At 41.2% G+C, this 19151-nt stretch overlaps 1 protein-coding gene across 1 annotated transcript in view; it reads left to right on the top strand.

The window, feature by feature from the left end:
• Ykt6 (YKT6 v-SNARE) overlaps positions 1-19151 on the top strand; it is a 65803-nt gene that overhangs the window by 38292 nt on the left and 8360 nt on the right. Inside the window, exons 3-4 of the mRNA XM_068388194.1 lie at positions 11173-11273; positions 11741-11911. Of these exons, the coding sequence (XP_068244295.1) occupies positions 11173-11273; positions 11741-11911 (272 nt within the window). The remainder of the gene's footprint in view (positions 1-11172; positions 11274-11740; positions 11912-19151) is intronic.

Here is a 19151-nt window from a genome sequence, read left to right as displayed (position 1 = left end):
CCGAAACCAACCCCTGGAGGTTTGCGGAGTTCATGCCCATGATGAATGGGAAACTCTACGTCTCGGAGAAGATGGGGCCATACCCCTCGACGATCTCCAATTCTGGCCGAACTTTGCGGCTTACCCGGAGTGCTTCATCAGGTTGACGAACGAACCTGCATCTAAAGAAGAGACGGAACCTAAGGAGGTCATAGTCTTCAATCATGACAAGGCACAGGCGCTCTTGACGGTAGCCTGAAGAAAGCAGGATACACAAATTCAAAGGTTTCTGCTTTGAGCAAGAGGCACCCTACCTTCCTTGCTCCTTCCTCCCGAGCTTATCCTTTCACAATTAAAGCTCTCCACTGCGTACTAAAAGCAGTTGATGCGGGCAAATCATGCCCTATGCTAGAGGAGTGTAGACCATTGTCTCTAGCCCTGCCTATGGGCGAGAAGGACTGGAACGAGGTCCATCTAACTTTCTCGATCTCGAAGCTTGATCCAGATATCGCAGGACAGCAGTTCAGTGAGAACCTGCCGACGTTGTCGGACTTCCTCCTGCGAAGAAAACAGGAGACAAAAGAGACTAGCCACCTCTCTGTCCCTCCAGAACTGCATGGAGATGTGTGCAGGCCTTTCAAGCACCCCAGATATGTACACGGTCCTAGCCAAGATGCACATGGCTACACTAGTGATGGACATGTACGCTTTCGTGAAGGCCAGGAGGGCCTGTAGAGAGTACGTGTTTGGCAATGCAACGGTCAACCACGAGCCTAGGAAGCTGATCACTTTGTGTATCTAGGGCAAGGATCTCTTCCCAAAGGAAGTAGTCCAAGAGTTAGTTGCTAAAGCCGCCACAGAGAATAGGAACCTTCTCCAAAAGTGGGGCATGTCTTCCAAAAGGAAATCATTCTCTGATGCTGGTCCCCAACCCAAGAATAGGAAGACGAAGAAGCAACGAGTGCCTCATAGACCTGCACAACATCCCACTGTTACCATGACCACAGTGCCCCAAATGGTTGCCCAACCGCAAACCACTTTCCAGATGGTGCCTCAGCAGTTAGTAGCCCAGTCACCAGCCTTTAACCCAGGCTTTGAGAGGCACACCACTACCTTTCGCCTAAAAGGTAGAGGATCGAGGAGAGGTTCCTCAAGAAACCCCCCAAAGGGTAGAGGAGGACGTGGTCGGGGTAACAAACCCTCTGGACCATCCAAGCAATGAGATGCTCCAGGTAGGAGGAAGACTCTCCCACTTTCGGGATCGTTGGACCTTCGATCCTTAGGCCCACAGCCTAATCAAGAATGGAGTAGGATGGAAATGGAACAGAGCTCCACCTTCCTTTCCTCAATTCTTCCAACACTCCACCCCCTTATTGGAAGAATATACCTTAGAACTTTTGAACAAAAAGGTCATAAGGAAAGCAAAGTCCATCAATTTCCAGGGAAGGTTGTTTTGTGTTCCCAAGAAAGACTCGGACAAACTCGGAGTCATTCTAGAGTTGTCTCCACTCAACAAGTTCGAGAACAACAAGTTCCGGATGTTAACCTTACAACATATAAGGACCCTGTTACTGAAAGGGGCATACACAGTCTCAATAGACCTAGCAGATGCTTACTAGCACCTTCCAGTCAGCTTCCCCCTTTCCTCCTACCTTGGATTATGTCTTCACAGCCATGCCCTTCGGACTAAACATAGCCCCAAGGATATTCACGAAACTTGCAGACACAGTCGTACAACAGCTACGCTTAGAAGGCATTCAGGTAGCAGCATACCTGGACGACTGGCTAGTGTGGGCAGCATCCAAGACTGCTTGTCTGCAGGCAGCCACGAAGGTGATCCAGTTCCTGGACCATCTGGTCTTTAAGATCAACTACAAGAAGTCTCGCCTCTCTCCAGCTCAATAGTTTCAATGGTTGGGAATCCATTGGAACTTGCAGTCACACCGCCTCTCCATTCCACCGAAGAAGAGGAGAGAGATCGCAGGTTCTGTCAAGAGACTACGGAAATCCAAGAAGATTTCAAGACGCCAACAGGAAAGAGTACCTATCTCTCTCCAGTTTGCATCATGTAACAGACCCAGTGCTGAGAGCACAACTAAAGGATGCGTCACGATTCTGGAGAAGATACACATCAAACGCTCGAAGAGATCAACAGAGATCGACACAGACCTTGCTGCAATCGCTTCTAAGGCCGTGGTCGAAGGTCAAGAGTCTAGCAAGGACAATTCCCTTACAACCACCTCAACCGTCAGTAGTCATCCACACAGATGCCTCACAGGAAGGATGGGGAGGTCATTCCCATCAAAGGAAAGTACAAGGGAACTGGTCACACCAGTTCAAGGCCTTTCACATCAACATTCTGGAAGCAATGGCAGTCTTCCTGACGTTGAAGAAACTATCCCCTCACAGGTCAGCCCATATCAAGTTGGTCTTGGGCAGCGAGGTGATATTGAAATGTCTGAACCGACAAGGCTCGAGATCGCCCTACATCAATCACGTGATGTTCGCTTGGCAAGAAATAAAAGAGGGCACTTATCAGCAGTTCACCTACAAGGGTTCTGCAATGTGACGGCGGACGCTCTATCCAGGCGAAAGCCGATAAGAGTCAGAATGGTCCCTAGATGCAGACTTATTCTCCTTCATCTTGGAAAAAGTTCCAGAACTGCAGATCGACCTCTTCGCAATGAGCGACAACAAGAAACTACCTCGATATGTAGCCCCATACGAGGACCCTCGGGCAGAAGCGATGGACGCCATGTCCCTCGATTGGAACAGATGGAATCATATCTATCTGTTCCCTCCATTGAATCTCCTGCTGAAGGTCCTCAACAAGCTGAGAGCCTTCAAAGGGACAGCAGCAGTAGTGGCCCCCAAATGGCCCAAGAGAAATTGGTTCCCTCCAGTCATAGAACTGAGGCTGAGGCTGTTTCCTCTACCGAACCCAGTTCTATCCTGACTGGTTCAGAAGTAGACTGTCTACGCTTCATCATTGAGAACCCAAAACCTGCATCTCATGATTTTCTCGCCTTAGCAGCCAAGAAAAGGTTCCGGATCTCAAGAGGCAACATCGACTTTTCAGAAGAATACAAGACAAAGTCAACCAGAAGACAATATGAATCGTCTTGAAAGAAGTGGGTCTCTTTTGTCAAAGCAAACAGGACGGCAAAAATCTCGATAGACTTCTGCCTGTCCTGCTTCATTCACCTTCATGAACAAGGCCTAGCCTCCACCACGATAACTACGTGTAAGTCAGCTTTGACTAGACCTCTTCTCTACGCCTTCCAGGTGGACCTCTCAAATGAAATCTTCAATAAGATTCCGAAAGCATGCGCTAGACTTAAACCAGCAACCCCTCCAAAGCCCATATCATGGTCTTTGGACAAAGTCTTGCACTACGCTTCGAACTTGAACAATGAAGATTGTTCCCTAAAGGATCTAACACAAAAAGTGATATTCTTGTTCACTATAGCCTCAGGGGCTAGAGTTAGTGAAATAGTGGCCCTATCAAGAGACGAGGGCCATATTCAGTTCACAGAAGAGGGAGAACTGAATCTTTTTCCCGATCCTACCTTTCTCACCAAAAACGAGCTTCCCACCAAAAGGTGGGGTCCTTGGAGAATCTGCCCTCTGAAGGAAGATGTCTCTCTATGTCCAGTAGAGTGTCTTAAGGTCTATCTACGAAGAACTTCAGACTTCAAGGAAGGACAGCTCTTCATAGGTGAAACCTCAGGATCAAACTTATCCCTTAAATAACTGAGGGCAAAACTCGCCTACCTTATTCGCAGAGCGGATCCTGACAGTACACCCGCAGGTCATGATCCTAGAAAAATTGCTTCCTCGCTGAACTTCTTTCAGCATATGGACTTTGATAGACTCCGCTCATATACAGGTTGGAAATCCTCTAGAGTCTTACAAACATTACGCGAAGCAAGTGCATGAAATAAAACACTTTGTGGTGGTGGCAGGTAGTGTTATAAAACCTGTCGTCTAGTGCTGCGATGAACAGTGAACTGTTTGCTGCGATGAACAGTGAACTGTTTGGGACAACAGTACAAAGGGTGAACAGGTATTAGCACCTTTGAGTGTAATACCTTTTAATGAGAATCACTATGGTTGACTATATAAAAGATTCTATTTATAATACATTCGTTGTGGTATTTATTTTTGTCCATACAAATAAGTACTGTACATAAAATGTATTTGTGTCTTATTCACCCTACATCAAACCGAATAAATTGTCCAGAGTCTTTTATTTTCCTAGAAATAAAAATACTTGATAAATGTACCTCTGTAAGAACAACCTGGTAATAACTAAAGTTCTATATTGTTCTTACAAATAATACCTTGACGTCTTATAGTCGGTATCGACTTATTCCCTGCAGGGGGGCAAGAAGCCCTAAGTTAGTTCCAAACTTAGTGGATATGACAAATAATGGTAATGTCATATATATAATTGGTCTTGGAGACCATATAAGAATTTGAGTCAAGGTAAAGGCACTTATACAAATCCATAGATATAGTACTTTTAAGTAATTCTCTGGTAAACTTCCATCAAGATGACATGGCTGAGCCAAAAAAAAAACAAATTTTGAGCAAAGCGAAAAATCTATTTTTGGGTGATATGGCCATGTCGTCCTGATGGACCCTCCCTCCTCTTAAAAAAGGAGAATACTGTACATCTATGTAACAAGTCCCCACCCGAAACTACTGTACTCTATCTGCGGCTATTCATGCTTAATTGCAACAAGGAATAGTTCTCCGCGGTGGTACCAGGAGAGGATCCACCGGGTAACCTTGATAACGGCTCCCCTTCATTTTCGCCACTCTTCCCCCTCAAAGGGAAAACTGTCTTCGGAATGAAGATTGCTATGTGTCGTATCAAGAAATACTGTACGTCCCTTGATATTATGCGATATCCTTAAGAGTTATATTAAGGATACTCGCGCCAGGCGATAGAATTCTGGAGACCTATGGTCAATTCTCTTGGAGTATCAGTGTAGCCAAATATCCCTCAGAATGCTGCCTAAAGGAACCTTCCATCAGGACGACATGGCCATATCACCCAAAAATAGATTTTTTGCTTTCCTCAAAATCCATTTTATATTCACTTGATTACCAAGTGTAATTCACATATAGTATTATGGAGTACTGTGCTGCATTTGTTTAGTAATGAATTTCATTGTTCCTTTAATCGTTATTGTTATATGAAACAGGAGGAGAGACTATTTTGGTATTGCACTGAATAGACTCGGTAGTTAAATTGATTTTTTCAGCTTAAAGGAACTCTAACATTGAAATGTGAAAGATTTTGGATAAATTCAAGACCAAGAATTTGGGCAAAAACAATTGATGGGTTTATATAAAAACAACTTTTTACCTTAACCTGCTTCAGTCCATATTTGAATTCTTTTGCAATCTTTTTTTTTTTTCTTTTTTTTTTTTCAATCAGGTAGGGCTAGTACATCCTTTTCTTCCTTCACCTCTTTGTAGTTTGTTCCGGTTCATATACAAACCTCCATCCTTTATGTAGGAGGAATAATAGCGAAACTGGAAAATACTGCAGTTAAAACTTTCCATAACTAGATGTAAACAGGTGGCTGGTAATTACCTGGCCGTGAGCATGCTCATTAAGTAGTCTCTTTGATAGCAGCCATCAGTGGGAACACGCATTTTTCCACTGGCTGGAGATTTTAGTCGTTAGAAGGAACACGCTCCTTCATGAAGAAGTATCATTTCGCTTTTTTGATACACACACTTGCAAGGAACATGTCTCCTAGTGAGTGCTGTTGATTCAACGTTCCTTGACTGGATTGGAATGCTGATTGCCAGACTTGGTCTGTGATCAGCTCCTACTTTAGTGACTTAAATGTACTTAACAAGTAAGCACACTCACCCATCAGCAAGGTTGCGAGTCCATCTTTGCCTGACCCCTCTTCACCTTATCCTGAAGAACACGGATGAGCCTCGGTCAGATAAGTGCGCTTAAGGTGAGTGCAGGATTCTCACCTGAGCACTCGCTCTCACTTGAGTGCTTGCCCTCACCTGAGCATGCTAGCTCTTTGGAGCATTTCCATGCCTATCTTTAAATGCTCTGACATGACCACACGCACAGAATGCGCGTGTAGGGGAACTAACCTTAAATCCTGTGCCCGGCATGCACCCATCCTGTTAGGGGTTTAAAATAGGTTAGTTACTACACATTATTGTGAGCATCACTCTTAAGTGCCTCATAAGACCCAGGATTGAGCGCAAGTTTGAACTCTCTTTGAGAAGAGGCTTTATGGCTGTGAGAGCTAAAATGCATGGCCCTAACACGTGTGCTTTTCAGCCCACACGCACAGTTATGACTGGTAGGTCTAGCCTCTAAACTTCCCAACTACCAGAGTCGTGACCGTCGACATCCAGTTACTCCTAGAGGTAAGCCGTCCCTTCGATCCCACTATAGATCAAGATCACCCAGAGTAGTTTCTTTCACCTACAATTATCAATTGCATCTGATAAATTTTGGGTCGACCTCACACTCCTCTCTCCTCAGAATCAAAGAGTTTACAGTAGGGAACATCTTCAATCATCCTAGGAATAAACAAATTCCACTCAGATCTCAAGTCTCTTTACACCGCGAAGGATAGGAGATTTCCATGGAAGACTTATTCCTAAAAGAATTTTTTATATACACTACCTGAAAATGATTCTCAAGTTTTTCATAAGATCATAACTCAAGATCCAGACCTGATTGCTCTACCCGAAGAGAAATTCTCAGATTCTGTACAAGATTTAGGGAAAATACAAATCAAGGTTTGGGTGGATGGAAGGAGTGAAGAAAGCTCTGGGAGGATAGATGTGAGAGAGGCAAGAGAGCGTGCTAGAAATAGGAATGAATGGCGAGCGATTTTGACGCAGTTCCAGTAGGCCCTGCTGGTTCGTCCGGTCGCCTTGGATGACCGTAGAGGTAGCAGCCGTAGGGGATTCAGTGTTATGAAGCTTCACCTGTGGTGGATAACGGGAGAGGGTAGGCTGTGGCACCCTAGCAGTACCAGCCGAACTCGGTTGAGTCCCTTGTCTGTCAGGCTGGGAGGAACATAGAGAGGAAAGGTCCCCATCTTTCATTTGTTTGATGTCAGCTACCCCCAAAATTGGAGGAAGTGCCTTGGTATATGTATGTATGTACAAATAATTTTTAATATTTATAATATTCCATATGCCATAAATATGTGTGCACAATTACATTCGTACGCTTGATTTTCGCAATGACGAAAAACAAGAACAGCAAGGATATCAGGCATGTTCAACTCAAGCACTTGTCTCCCCAGACTGATAAAGAAACACGTCAAGGCTCGAGTTCACACGCATTCAGCTTTTATTGGAAGCTTTCTGCATAGAGGCAAACTTTTGTACAAGCGCTTTTTCGTAACTTAAGTTACCTTCGTCTCAGGAATGTACAGTACAGTAATCAATGAGTTGACTTTGTACACACTGAAGAAACCAAAGCCACTACCCTTCCCTTTCTTTTTTATGAGTAGTCCTTTAAGACTGATCAGTAGGAGTTTCACATGTCACTCCTACTGTTTCTTTCCCTGTGGAAGACAGGGTTGGCCAGTCTTCCACCAAGGAATAAGAAAAAGAAAAAAAAAAAAATGGCATGCTATTGTGCTTTCTCTTTAGCTGGTTATGACTGCGATCATCTTTGGAATGAAAGTTCTCTTGCTCGCTATTGTGAGGACTCTTTGGGACAACACCATGATATTAGTATCTTTTGAAGTTTTACCACATATGCTTGTGATGCGAGCATTGTTTGGAATGTTGCCTCTTTTGTTCATTATCGCTAACCAGTTGGCGATCGCTCACACTTACAATAGTACCACCTCTCTAGTTCGTTCTCCCATTGAAGTGATACTAGATATACTACTGTAATAGGTGTTTGCACAATATTGAAAGAGCACCATGACACAGGTGCACGATTACAAGTCCTAACCTCAACTGCGCAAGTGGTTGCTTGTGAGTAATCGCGCACCCTCTCAACTGCTTGCATTTGGTTGCACACCCATTCAGCTGCTTGTGATTGGTCGCACACCCTCTCACCTGGTCACACTTGAGGAAGGATGGCATGCAAAATACTGAAATATTTCAAAATTTTCTTCTCTTCCATTAGGGGTGACTCCTACGATGGTAGCTGTGGGTTCTTGCCTGCAACCCTGATAGAGGCGGGGATGGTATCTCATGATGGAACAGTGAACTTTTGACATGCTCCAGTCCGGGTTCCGCATCCCGTTTACCAACTCTTCTACTCATCTAATTTACCACCAGTGACATCATCTGTCCTACCACCAAGGATAAAGGGCTTAGCTTTCCAGGCAATGGTTCAGGTCATGCTGCAGAATGGCACATGCATGTACTTTAGCATATTCACAAGCATGCTTGTGCAATTTCACAAGGAACTTAACGATTCCCTAAGCTTCTTCAGTCGATTCTTCCTTGTAGAGGTGTCTGTGGATGGGAGACTAGTTGTAGACATACCAGACCTGAATGAATTTGTTTGACAAACTTCGTCCAAGATGGAGACTCAAGACATGATGTTGGTTGATCTGAAGGATGTATTCTTCCAGAGCCTAATCCATCTCACCTCCAGGAAGTAACTCTGTTTTGTCAGCCTGATCCGAGTTTACCCATTCAAAGTTGTTTGTGATGCTATCTCAACAGCCCCACAAATCTTCACCTGAGTTTACCCTGGTATCAGCATTGGCACACGCCAATGACATTTGTCTCTTACACTATCTAGACGACCTCCACTGGGACAACCAACTTGCAAAACCTAAACTTAAAGATTTTTGTTTATGAGGCGCCATGATGGGTCAAAATTAGAAATTAAATTGAAATCTAAAACATGATTAGGTGAGTGATGAGTCTTAGCAAGTCAACACAATCAGTATTATAGAAGGCTTATATCATAAATGGGTTGCTAGCCTATTTCTGAACCTGAGACAACAATTTATCAATTCTATCCACCACGAAGCTGGAGGACTGAGGGGGTATAAACAGTCTTGGAAGTAACTACTACCGCACATTTGGAAAAATAAGAAGCTTAAGAACTTAGCTTAATCAACTTATTAAGGCATTTCTCAGCAATATGGTTACATAAGGTTCTAAAAGGAGATAATTTCTCACTTTCAAGGTGTCTCCGTGTTTTCCTGTATTGCAGGTTGAACCAAGGGAAAATCGGCAGATTTCTGTTTTTTTTAAAACTGGATCTGAAGGTTGCTGTACATGTGCCCAGAGGACTCGTTGGGCTGTAGGTGAACTAGTGCCTTCATTTACCCATCTAGTTTCTTTAACTATATATTATTATTATTACAGTATTACCAGCCAAGCTACAACCCTAGTTGGAAAGCAAGAAAAATTGGCTTATTGAGAAGTTCTTCTAAGATTTTTGGTGATCAATCTATCCTGAAGAGATGTTTTAATTCTTTCATTCTGCCTCGTTTTGAGTATTGTTCTGTCTGGACTTCAGCTGCTGAATATCATCTTAATTTGTTGGACAAAAACTTGTGATCTATTAAATTTTTTGTTCTTGATCTGGACATTAATCTCTGGCACTGTGGTTCAATTAATTCTTTATACATAACATTTTTCACAATTCTGTCCATCCTTTAAATTTTGATCTTCCCAGACTACTATCCTGTACGTAGTACTAGGTATGCTCTTAATTCTAACAGTCTTGCCTTCTCTAATATAAGGCACAATACTACACAGTACTTATTCTAGAAGTTTTATTCCAGCTGTGACCAATTTGTGGAATGACCACCTGATCAGGTAATTGAGTTGGTGGAACTTCAGTAGTTCAAACTTGCATTGCATCTTTTTATGTAGAACAGGCTGTCATAAGTCTCCTCATAGTTTATATACTGTATTACAGACCTATTCTAACGTTAACGATCTTGAGATATTTTATATCTATTATTCGTTGCTTCATAGTTTGTTTCCGTATTTCCTTTCCTCACAGGGTTATTTTCTCTATTAGAGCCCTTTGGCTTATAGCATCTTGTTTTTACAACTATTGTAGCTTTGCTAGTAATAATAATAATAATAATAATAATAATAATAATAATAATAATAATAATAATAATAGAGTTAATCCATGATGAGCTAGTGACTAGTTGAAACTCAAGATTTAAGGGAATCTTACGATATGCCACACCATTCACATCATAGTACAAGATTGTTTAGAAATGCTTACTTAAGTGAGTTGAGGGCTATTAGGATACAGACTATCAACTCAGTTTTCTGCCTCACAATCAAATTGTATTATAGAGTGACTAGGATTGTTGGAGTGCAAGGTCTTAGTAGCAGAAGAATCTAAAGTACTGTAATTGAAGAATTTGAGGCTCTGTGAGAGGCAGTTGAATCAGTGCTGTGCTGCAAACTTTCAGAACCCTTACTGAAAGTAACTCTAGACTCAACTTGGAAAGTAAGGTTAGGTTTTGGCAACTGGGTGGTTAGGATCAGAATTATCACTTTTAATAGAGGATTTACTGGACTTCTGATTTTAGCAAAACAGGTGGAGGCATGTTATTATCGTTGTCATTTATGCTATAATCGACAAGCCTAGACTTCCCTGGATTTTCTCATTAACTAAAAGTAAGTTCCCTTTAGTGCTTTGAACTTCTAACTTGGTGGGCAACCATTGAAACATGTTTCCATGGGAGGGAATGTGAGGCAAGCACACTGTTTAAAATAGTTACCTAAATCACAGTACTTCCCTCAAGGCAATACATAAAAAGAATACAGATCATGATTTAGAAACCATTCCCTTGAACACTCCGCTTAGTAACTGTTAACAAATCTAGGGTAAGACATCTTGATGTGCAGTAATAGGTTAACAATCTGGAGAATGTCTGAATTATATCATGAGAGCAGAGAAACTGAAGAAAAGGACAAAGAGACTGGAATGTTCCATTCCTTTGTTAAGGCATATGTTTATTGAAGGGAAAGAAAATGGGAAAATGTTTTAATTTGAAATTTTATGAGTAAATGTTGATTACACTGAGCTTCTAGGGAAGAAGCACTATAAATATCACCTAAGGAGGAACATAAAAGCAATACAAATTACTTATAAAATTTGTGATTTTTATCATATTTACTTTTTTATGTAGATTATGATATGACTTTAGGATAACACTTCCATATATATTATTGCAGAGTATATGTGTCATGTGTATGTGCGCTCGGATAACTTGGCAGGAGTAGTGATTTCTGATCATGAATATCAGTATCGAGTAGCCCACAACATGATAAATAAGGTAAGAATTAATTATTGCCAACTTCATAGTGCTCTGTCTTGACCCTTGTTTCATGCTGGTCACCAATAGTACCACTTTTAGTCTAGAATAATTGTTGCTATGAATCAAATATGTAGTTACATTTTTATTTTGTATTTGATATTCAAGGATGAACAACGTAAAGTCAGAACGGACACTCAAGTCAAAGCGACATGAAAGGGATCATAATTGTAAATAGCTTTCAATCTACATATTACTGCGTAAAGTAATTCACAAGTCTGATGCTGATCACCAAGTACAAAATAGCCAATTATATTTTTCTCAGAGTTCAGAATTAATGACAAGCTATGCTAATACAGTAGTGTCAAGCATCCTCTCTTCTACCAAAATTATTATTATTTCATAGTAAGAAGCTGGGTGTGATACAGCAGTGCATTGTTATTTAATTTTGTTTGTAAAGTAAATTGAAATACAGGATTTCCTTTCAGGTCTTAGATGATTTTACTGCAAAAGTTCCATCACATTTATGGCCAACAACAGATGAAGCTAATATCCCCTATCCTGAATTACCAGTTACCCTAGCAAGGTGGCAGAATCCACGGGAAGCAGATTCCCTCACACGTGTTCAAGAGGAAGTAGAAGAGACAAAAATAATTTTGGTAGGTAATGTTTTTTTGTAACCTATTTCTTTAGTTTACAACACAATACTGGTCTTGTATACTGTATCATTAAATTAAGCCTTGGCAAGTAAATAGCTAGTCATTTCATATATAGTATTTTATGTAAATGCTGGTTTTTGAAGCCTTGATACAGGTACCACTGAAAAATAACACATTTAATCCTAAGGTTAAGTATGTGTAGCTTGTTAGGTATAGTGTGCCGTGTACCGACTTTTTGTCCAATGTCACTTCGTCCACGTTTTTTTGTCCAATGTCTTTTCGTCCAATGGACTTTTGGTCCAACAACATTTGGTCCAATTTTAGATTGTTTCAATCCATAAAAGAAAAAAGAAAAAACCCTAGCCAATCCATAACTTCCCCAATAGAAAATTAAACCTTGTAAGAACCTTTCTCCCTTGTTATTTATAATAATTAATTGCCAAACTCCTAAGTATAGGAGTGAAAATAACTAGTTAAGAAAATAAAATAAAGTTAAATGGAAGTGTCTGACAATATAGAATTGAAGAAAAACTGCTCAACATAACATAACTACTCTTTGCGGAATAATAACTTTTTAGCGTAGCTGATTCTTTGACTATTAAAGGTAAGAAATGTAAGAAATAACATCTGAAGTGAAAAAAATAAAAGCAAATCAAAGTTGATAATTTTAATAGTAACGTATGTAAAATAATGAATGATTTTACAAAACGAATTAGAATGATTGTTTAAAATTGGTGCAAATTATATCCCACATTCTTCAAAAACTCTGTTTTCCTCGTTGACTCATATCCAGTTACCAATCTTTTGAGATGTTCAGTGATTTTTTTATATTGGGAAAAAGAATTTCACGGATCTCCTCGAAGTATTTGAGTTATTTTACCTTGAATAAATCCTTCTTCCTTCAAGGTTTTGATAAATTTCCAAATGTTCAAACGTGTTCCACACGCTGAACGTTTTTTAGCAGAATGAAACCCCTCTGCAGCATTGTTTGTTCTGGGTAAATCTTGAAGAAAACACTCATTAACATTCCATACATCTAATGGGAAAATAGCTATATCTCTCCTTTGTCTCGCACCACGCCCTCTTACGATTCCCATGTAAGTCACATCAAAGTAAGCAATTAATTTGGAAGGTATTTCGTCATCGTCTATCAATTCCTCATAAGCCTCTTCAACATCTTCAGTAGAGAGAAATGCTAATGCTGAAAACATTTCTCTTTAAGACAGAATGCAGTGTGTTTGTTATATTTTTCTTTGAGACCTAGATCATCAATTTTTCTAAATATGGACTGCCCCAGATGAAACAAACATGCAACGATAGATGAATTAGGGAATGATGAATTAAATGACTTATGAATCGCAACTTTGCAATCTGCCATGAGATCAATTTGATCTATATTAGGTTGCATAATTTTCAATTGCTCGAAAATTGATTCATATGTCTGCCTGGTTTTATTCGGCAGTAATCCAAAGACCCGTGGGAAACTGCTACCAATAACTTGTACATGAATGCACAATAGGTGATACCACTGTATAGGCACAATTTTGAATGTCCCATCACATGCCCAAGGACAATATGATGCTATATCTTTGAGAACTCTTTCTGATGCAAATATTAGAATTCTTTGATGATCCTTGATGTCTGAATCATATCTGAGAAACTGTTTGCCATTATCAAGTTTACTGTATTCGTCAGGGGTTTCAAATCCATGTCTAGCTACTGGATTAGCTGGAAATCCGGAATGCTTTTGTCGGCATCTTTGAATTGTCTTTGAAAGTACTTGCACACGAGGGAGCTGAGAGCAAGTACAGTATTTTCGGCTATCTCCGTGAATTTTCTCAATAATATGCTAAGCAAACTTGCTGCTATATTTTCAGTCACTTCTTCCTTAACTTCAGCAACTGCTTTTTAAGCATTTAATGCATCTAAATTTGAATAACCTAGGGGCTGTTATTTTAGTCTTAAACTTACCCGCTGGTTATATAACAATAGCTTTATTCTTCTGTCCGGCAGAAATTCAAAAATTCGTGGCAATCGCATAGATATGCCAGGCGTACACTAGCGCCACCACGGTAGCTAGGCCGAACTATTCCTCCCAGCACCAGATTTTCTTCTGCCGCCATACTGGCAACATAGAACGAATTCACTCGTGATTAACCTGGATTTTAGCAGTATATTGGTGATGTACTCTTATATACGGGTTTTAGCATTCGCTTATTGGGTTTTGTTTGATATTTGTTTGCTATGTTATAGCTTAAAAGGTAGGATTAGAAATTTTTCAACCTATTTTAAACTAACGAAAGCATTATTGTGGTAGGTAAACACTCTGCCTCATCGATGACGTCACAGTCATATGACATAAGCTTGAGTACTATCTTACAAAGTATTTAGTTATATAAAATAAAAGGATTGTTATTTTAAGAAAATTTTTGTCCTTTTGGTATGCTTTCTTTGGATAATCTTCAATCTGTTTTAAAGATTATCTAGCGTTCAATTTATTTATGTTACGCGGTCCTCAGTCTATCATTACAGTATTTCTCTTTGTATCGATATTTATGAAAAGTACATTTTTCTTTAAAAACTATAGTTTTTAAGTTGTATTAGATAAAAGGAATAAGTTATTTTTTCTTTAGCTAATCTGTTTACAGAGATTAAACAAAATTAGTGATTAGTTAATTTTTATACGACGTAGTATTCATGACAATCGATATAGTCTCACGATTCTTTTTATCGTTGTTTACTTGTTCGTTTTTGGAATACTAAATTTTTTCGTATAATATTTATAAATGTTCCAATTGTTAAATGTGACTATTCGTCTTTTATTGGAACCCCTTAATAAGGGTTGGTTTAAATATATAGATATATTCTTTATTCCTATATCTATTCATTTAATATTTTAATATTTTATATAAAATATTTTGTTACATTTTATATAGGTTTCAGTGACTATTGCATTCTTATTCAAGCCCTTGACAGAATAGTAAGATCTCCCTCTACGGGCGTGTCTACTTTTGTTTTTATGCCAAAGAGTTTTAAAAGGCAAATTATTAGTGCTAAATTAGTGCAGTGAATTTTATCCAATACAGTGGAGGGTGCTTCTGTTCGGACCTGTCGTTATCCTAGCCTTAGACCTCTTTTAAGCTCCCGGACCCATGGGAGAAGTAATGTCAAGCGGCGAAGGGAAGCGAGAGGCGTAGCCTGGTGCCTACCGTCTTGTAAGACCCGAGCAGAAGTCTCCTCGAACGTTTTCTGTTGACGATTCCCAGAATGCTCGTCCTCGCCGTAGGTAAGTCGAGGTAAAAGTTTTTTCTAACACTGATGTAGAGCTTTGGACATCAACGTCCAGCAAGGCTAGCTACTATCGCTGCTGTAAGAGTTTGACATGATGTTTGTAACTTGGTGCAACTTCTTGTTTTCTCTTTGTTCGATGATCAACCATTCTAGACGCGATCGGAATAGTTCCGAGCGTCTGAATCGCGAGCGTTTTTAATCGCGAGTGTCATTGTTCTGAAAATCACGTGGCGCCGAGCGTCAAGCAGTTGCATGGCGTCAAGCTTCCAGCAGTTGCGCTTGACGTTGAGTGTCAAGCAGTTAGACATGACGTCGAGCAGTTGCATGGCGTGAAGCTTCAAGCAGTTGGACGTGACGCCGCGTGTCAAGCTTAGCTCCAAGCGTCTAGATCGCTAGCGTCTGAATAGTGAACGACATAGTTCCGAGAGTCACGTGTCGCTGATCGCCAAGCAGTTGCATGGCGTCTGGCTTCCAACAGTTGAACTTGACGTTGAATGTTAGGCAGTTAGACGTGGCGCCGAGTGTCGTGCAGTTCCATGACATCAAGCGTTCAACCTTTGGACTTGACGTCTACATGACCATGAGCGTCTACCGTTGGAACATTGTTACGCCAGGCGCTTTATTAAGAAATAAATATTAACTAGAAAGATATTATGTTCTCAGACCAAGGCCTGCTTGAACTAATTCTTTGTGTCTGTGGGAGAGTGAGAATTAAACCTCTAAAGCATTGAGGTCAGAATTCAGGACCTTAAGGAGTTGACTCCTAGGAAACAAGACATCTCTACCTAGGTTAGAGACTTATAGGAGGAAGGGAGTGACTTTCAGAAACTCATGAGAGTTTTTTCTGAAGAGTTTCCATTTTATTTTGTACCTGGTGCTCCTCGTCCCGTCTTCAGAGTTTTTCGCTAAGGAAGACGTCGAAGGAGTCTGTGTGTATTATTTTTATTATTATTACTAGCCAAGCTACAACCCTAGTTGGAAAAGCAAGATGCTATAAGCCCAAGGGCTCCAATAGGGAAAGATAGCTCAATGAGGAAAGTAAATAAGGAAATAAATAAATGGTGAGAATAAATTAACAATAAATCATTCTGAGAATAAATTAACAATAAATCATTCTGAGAAAAGTAACAACGTCCAAAAGACCGTGCTGATAGGGCAGTGCAATAGCGCGTCCTCAATGCAGCATAAAGAACCTAACTGCAGATGTTGGTGCAGCAGCACGTTCAGCTGCAACAGCAGGAAGTGCATTAGGGCTTTTGTGAGAGAAGGCAGTGTTCCTTTTTTGCTGTGTACGTCCTGTCAGGATGTCAGAAGTTGGCAAAGCTTTAGTTCAGACTGATATGGATCTTGTTCCTGAGTCTGGAGTTACGGTACAGGCACCACCGCTTCCGCCAGAGTGGTTTCTGTCTGCTAAATTGCGGAGCGTTATGTAAGCGGTGAGGAAGGCGAGTTCGCGATCGAAGTGTTTCTACACCGGTGTCACCTAATGTTGATCCTAATTGGACTATGCTGCTAGCATGAAGCAACGGCTCTCATCCTTTATGCAGTCTTATCAGCCTGCTGTTAGCAAAGCAATGGTTCGTCATGATTCTTATCAGGACGCGTTGTCGCACAGGCGGCCTACCAGCAAGCTAAATGTTGAACAGCATGATAAGGCTTCTATATCCCATTGAGTGTCTGCTTCTCTTGAAATCAGACATCAAACGGCCAAGCGTGGCATCGAGCGTTTACCTTCAAAGCGCGGCGACGATTGCCAGGCAACTAAGCGTGGCATTGGGTGTCAAGCTGAATGTGACGTTGGGCGTCAAGCTCAACGTGACGTTGGGCGTCAAGCTCAACGTGACGTTGGGCGTCAAGCTATACATGACATCGAGCAACAAGCTCGTGACGTCGAACGTCAAACAAACCGTGACGTCCAACGTCAGTCTCATACTGTTCGAGCTACGTTCAGAGAACAAAATTTCTCTATGGAGACTCAGAAGACTATGCTTGCAGTAGTAAAGAAGCTCTACTGGATGATCTCTTTAGGTCTCCAGGATGCTTACTTCTACTTCCCCATCCATCTGAACTTCAGGCTACCGGAAAGTTCGTGTATAGGAGGAAGTTGTTCAGTTTTGAGTTCTTTGTTTCGGGCTAAGCACCACCCCTCAAATAGAGGGTGCGTCTGTGAGGTCATATCGTTGTTTCTTATCCTTAGACCTCTTCCAAGGAATGTCGATTTGAAACTACTTCTAGCTCCTTTTCCCGGAGAGAAGAAATATTGAACGATAAAGGAAACGAGAGGCATACCTTTTGACGCCTCACAGGTCTCTCACCTTCATCATAGGAAAGGTGAGGTGAAAGTTTTTTCATCGTCTTCAGATGACTCGGCTCCCAGACGAGGCTGGCATCAACTTCCAGACTTCTAAAGAGGAAGATGGACACGGTCAATCAGCGTCTTTTCTTGACACCGCAAGCTTCTGGTTGTAGTCTTTCGAACTGTTCTGAGGGTTTTTTCTTTCTACCGAAGGAAAACTCTCCTACCAAACATCTTTTTATGATGTCAGCAACTGTCAAATAACGTCCAACTCTCTCAGTTGCAGGACAGTTGTCTGAGCCTAGCATGGCTTCAGTTCATGCTTCTTCTCCACCATCAAACTGGTTATCGTCTTCTGGACACTCTGCGTGTTTTTAAACGGTGTAGAAAGAGAGCTTGTGGTAGACATGACGTCTCCTGTACCACAACAGTGATTAAACGGTGTAGAAAGAGAGCTTGTGGTAGACATGACGTCTCCTGTACCACAACAGTTTGACCCTATTTTTATTACACCACTAGATTTGCAACAGAAGCTCTCTTCGCTCATGCTAGTTTGTCGGCCTGCATACAACAAGAGAGTAACAGACCTGGATCTTGAGTGTCAGGTAACTTCACGCCCGGACACTAAGCGTAGTGAGCCTACTAGTCGAGATGTTCTTGATGACGAACGTCTTTACAACTCCCTAGCAAGGAGTCAAACAAACAGACGTGACGTCGTACGTCCACCTAACAGGACGTCGAGCTTCCAGCGGAATAGGACGTCTTGTAAGACGTGACGTCAAGCGTCTATCGAGACACTACATTAATCATCAAGCACAATGTGACCCCGAGCGTCAAGCAGCTCATGACATGGTCTTGTACACGTTCCCACCATTCAAAGTACTGTACTTTACAAGATGTTACAAAGTTTGTGTCTCACGAGGGAACCAAGTTGACTTTAGTAGCTCTCTTCTGGCCATCAAGAAGTTCGTTCACAGAGGTTCTGGAATGGATGGTGGACATTCCAAGAAGCCTGCCATTGAGAATAGATCTTCTCAAACAACCCCACTTGGCAAGAAACCATCTAAACCTCCAAGCTCTACGTCTGACTGCCTTCAATCTATTTTAGGGTAGTAGGTTGGCCTGGGCACCAGCCGCCCGTTGAGATACTACCGCTAGAGAGTTATGGGGTCCTTTGACTGGCCAGACAGTACTACATAGGACCTTTCTCTCTGGTTACGGTTCTTTCCCTTTGCCTACACAGACACCAAATAGTCTGGCCTATCCTTTACAGATTCTCCTCTGTCCTCATACACCTGACAACACTGTGATTACTAGACAATTCTTCATCACCCAAGGGGTTACTGCACTGTAATTGTTCAGTGGCTACTTTCCTCTTGGTAAGGGTAGAAGAGACTCTTTAGCTATGGTAAGCAGCTCTTCTAGGAGAAGGACACTCCAAAATCAAACCATTGTTCTCTAGTCTTGGGTAGTGCCATAGCCTCTGTACCATGGTCTTACACTGCCTTGGGTTAGAGTTCTCTTGCTTGAGGGTACACTCGGGCACACTTTTCTATCTAGTTCCTCGTCCTCTTGTTCTCTTAAAGTTTTTATTGTTTAAATAGGAAATATTTATTTGAATATTGTTACTATTCCTAAAATATTTTATTTTTC

This window comes from Palaemon carinicauda, chromosome 15 (assembly GCF_036898095.1).
Source record: "Palaemon carinicauda isolate YSFRI2023 chromosome 15, ASM3689809v2, whole genome shotgun sequence".
Taxonomy (NCBI): Eukaryota; Metazoa; Arthropoda; class Malacostraca; order Decapoda; family Palaemonidae; genus Palaemon; species Palaemon carinicauda.
This window is presented reverse-complemented; position numbering and strand designations above follow the sequence as displayed.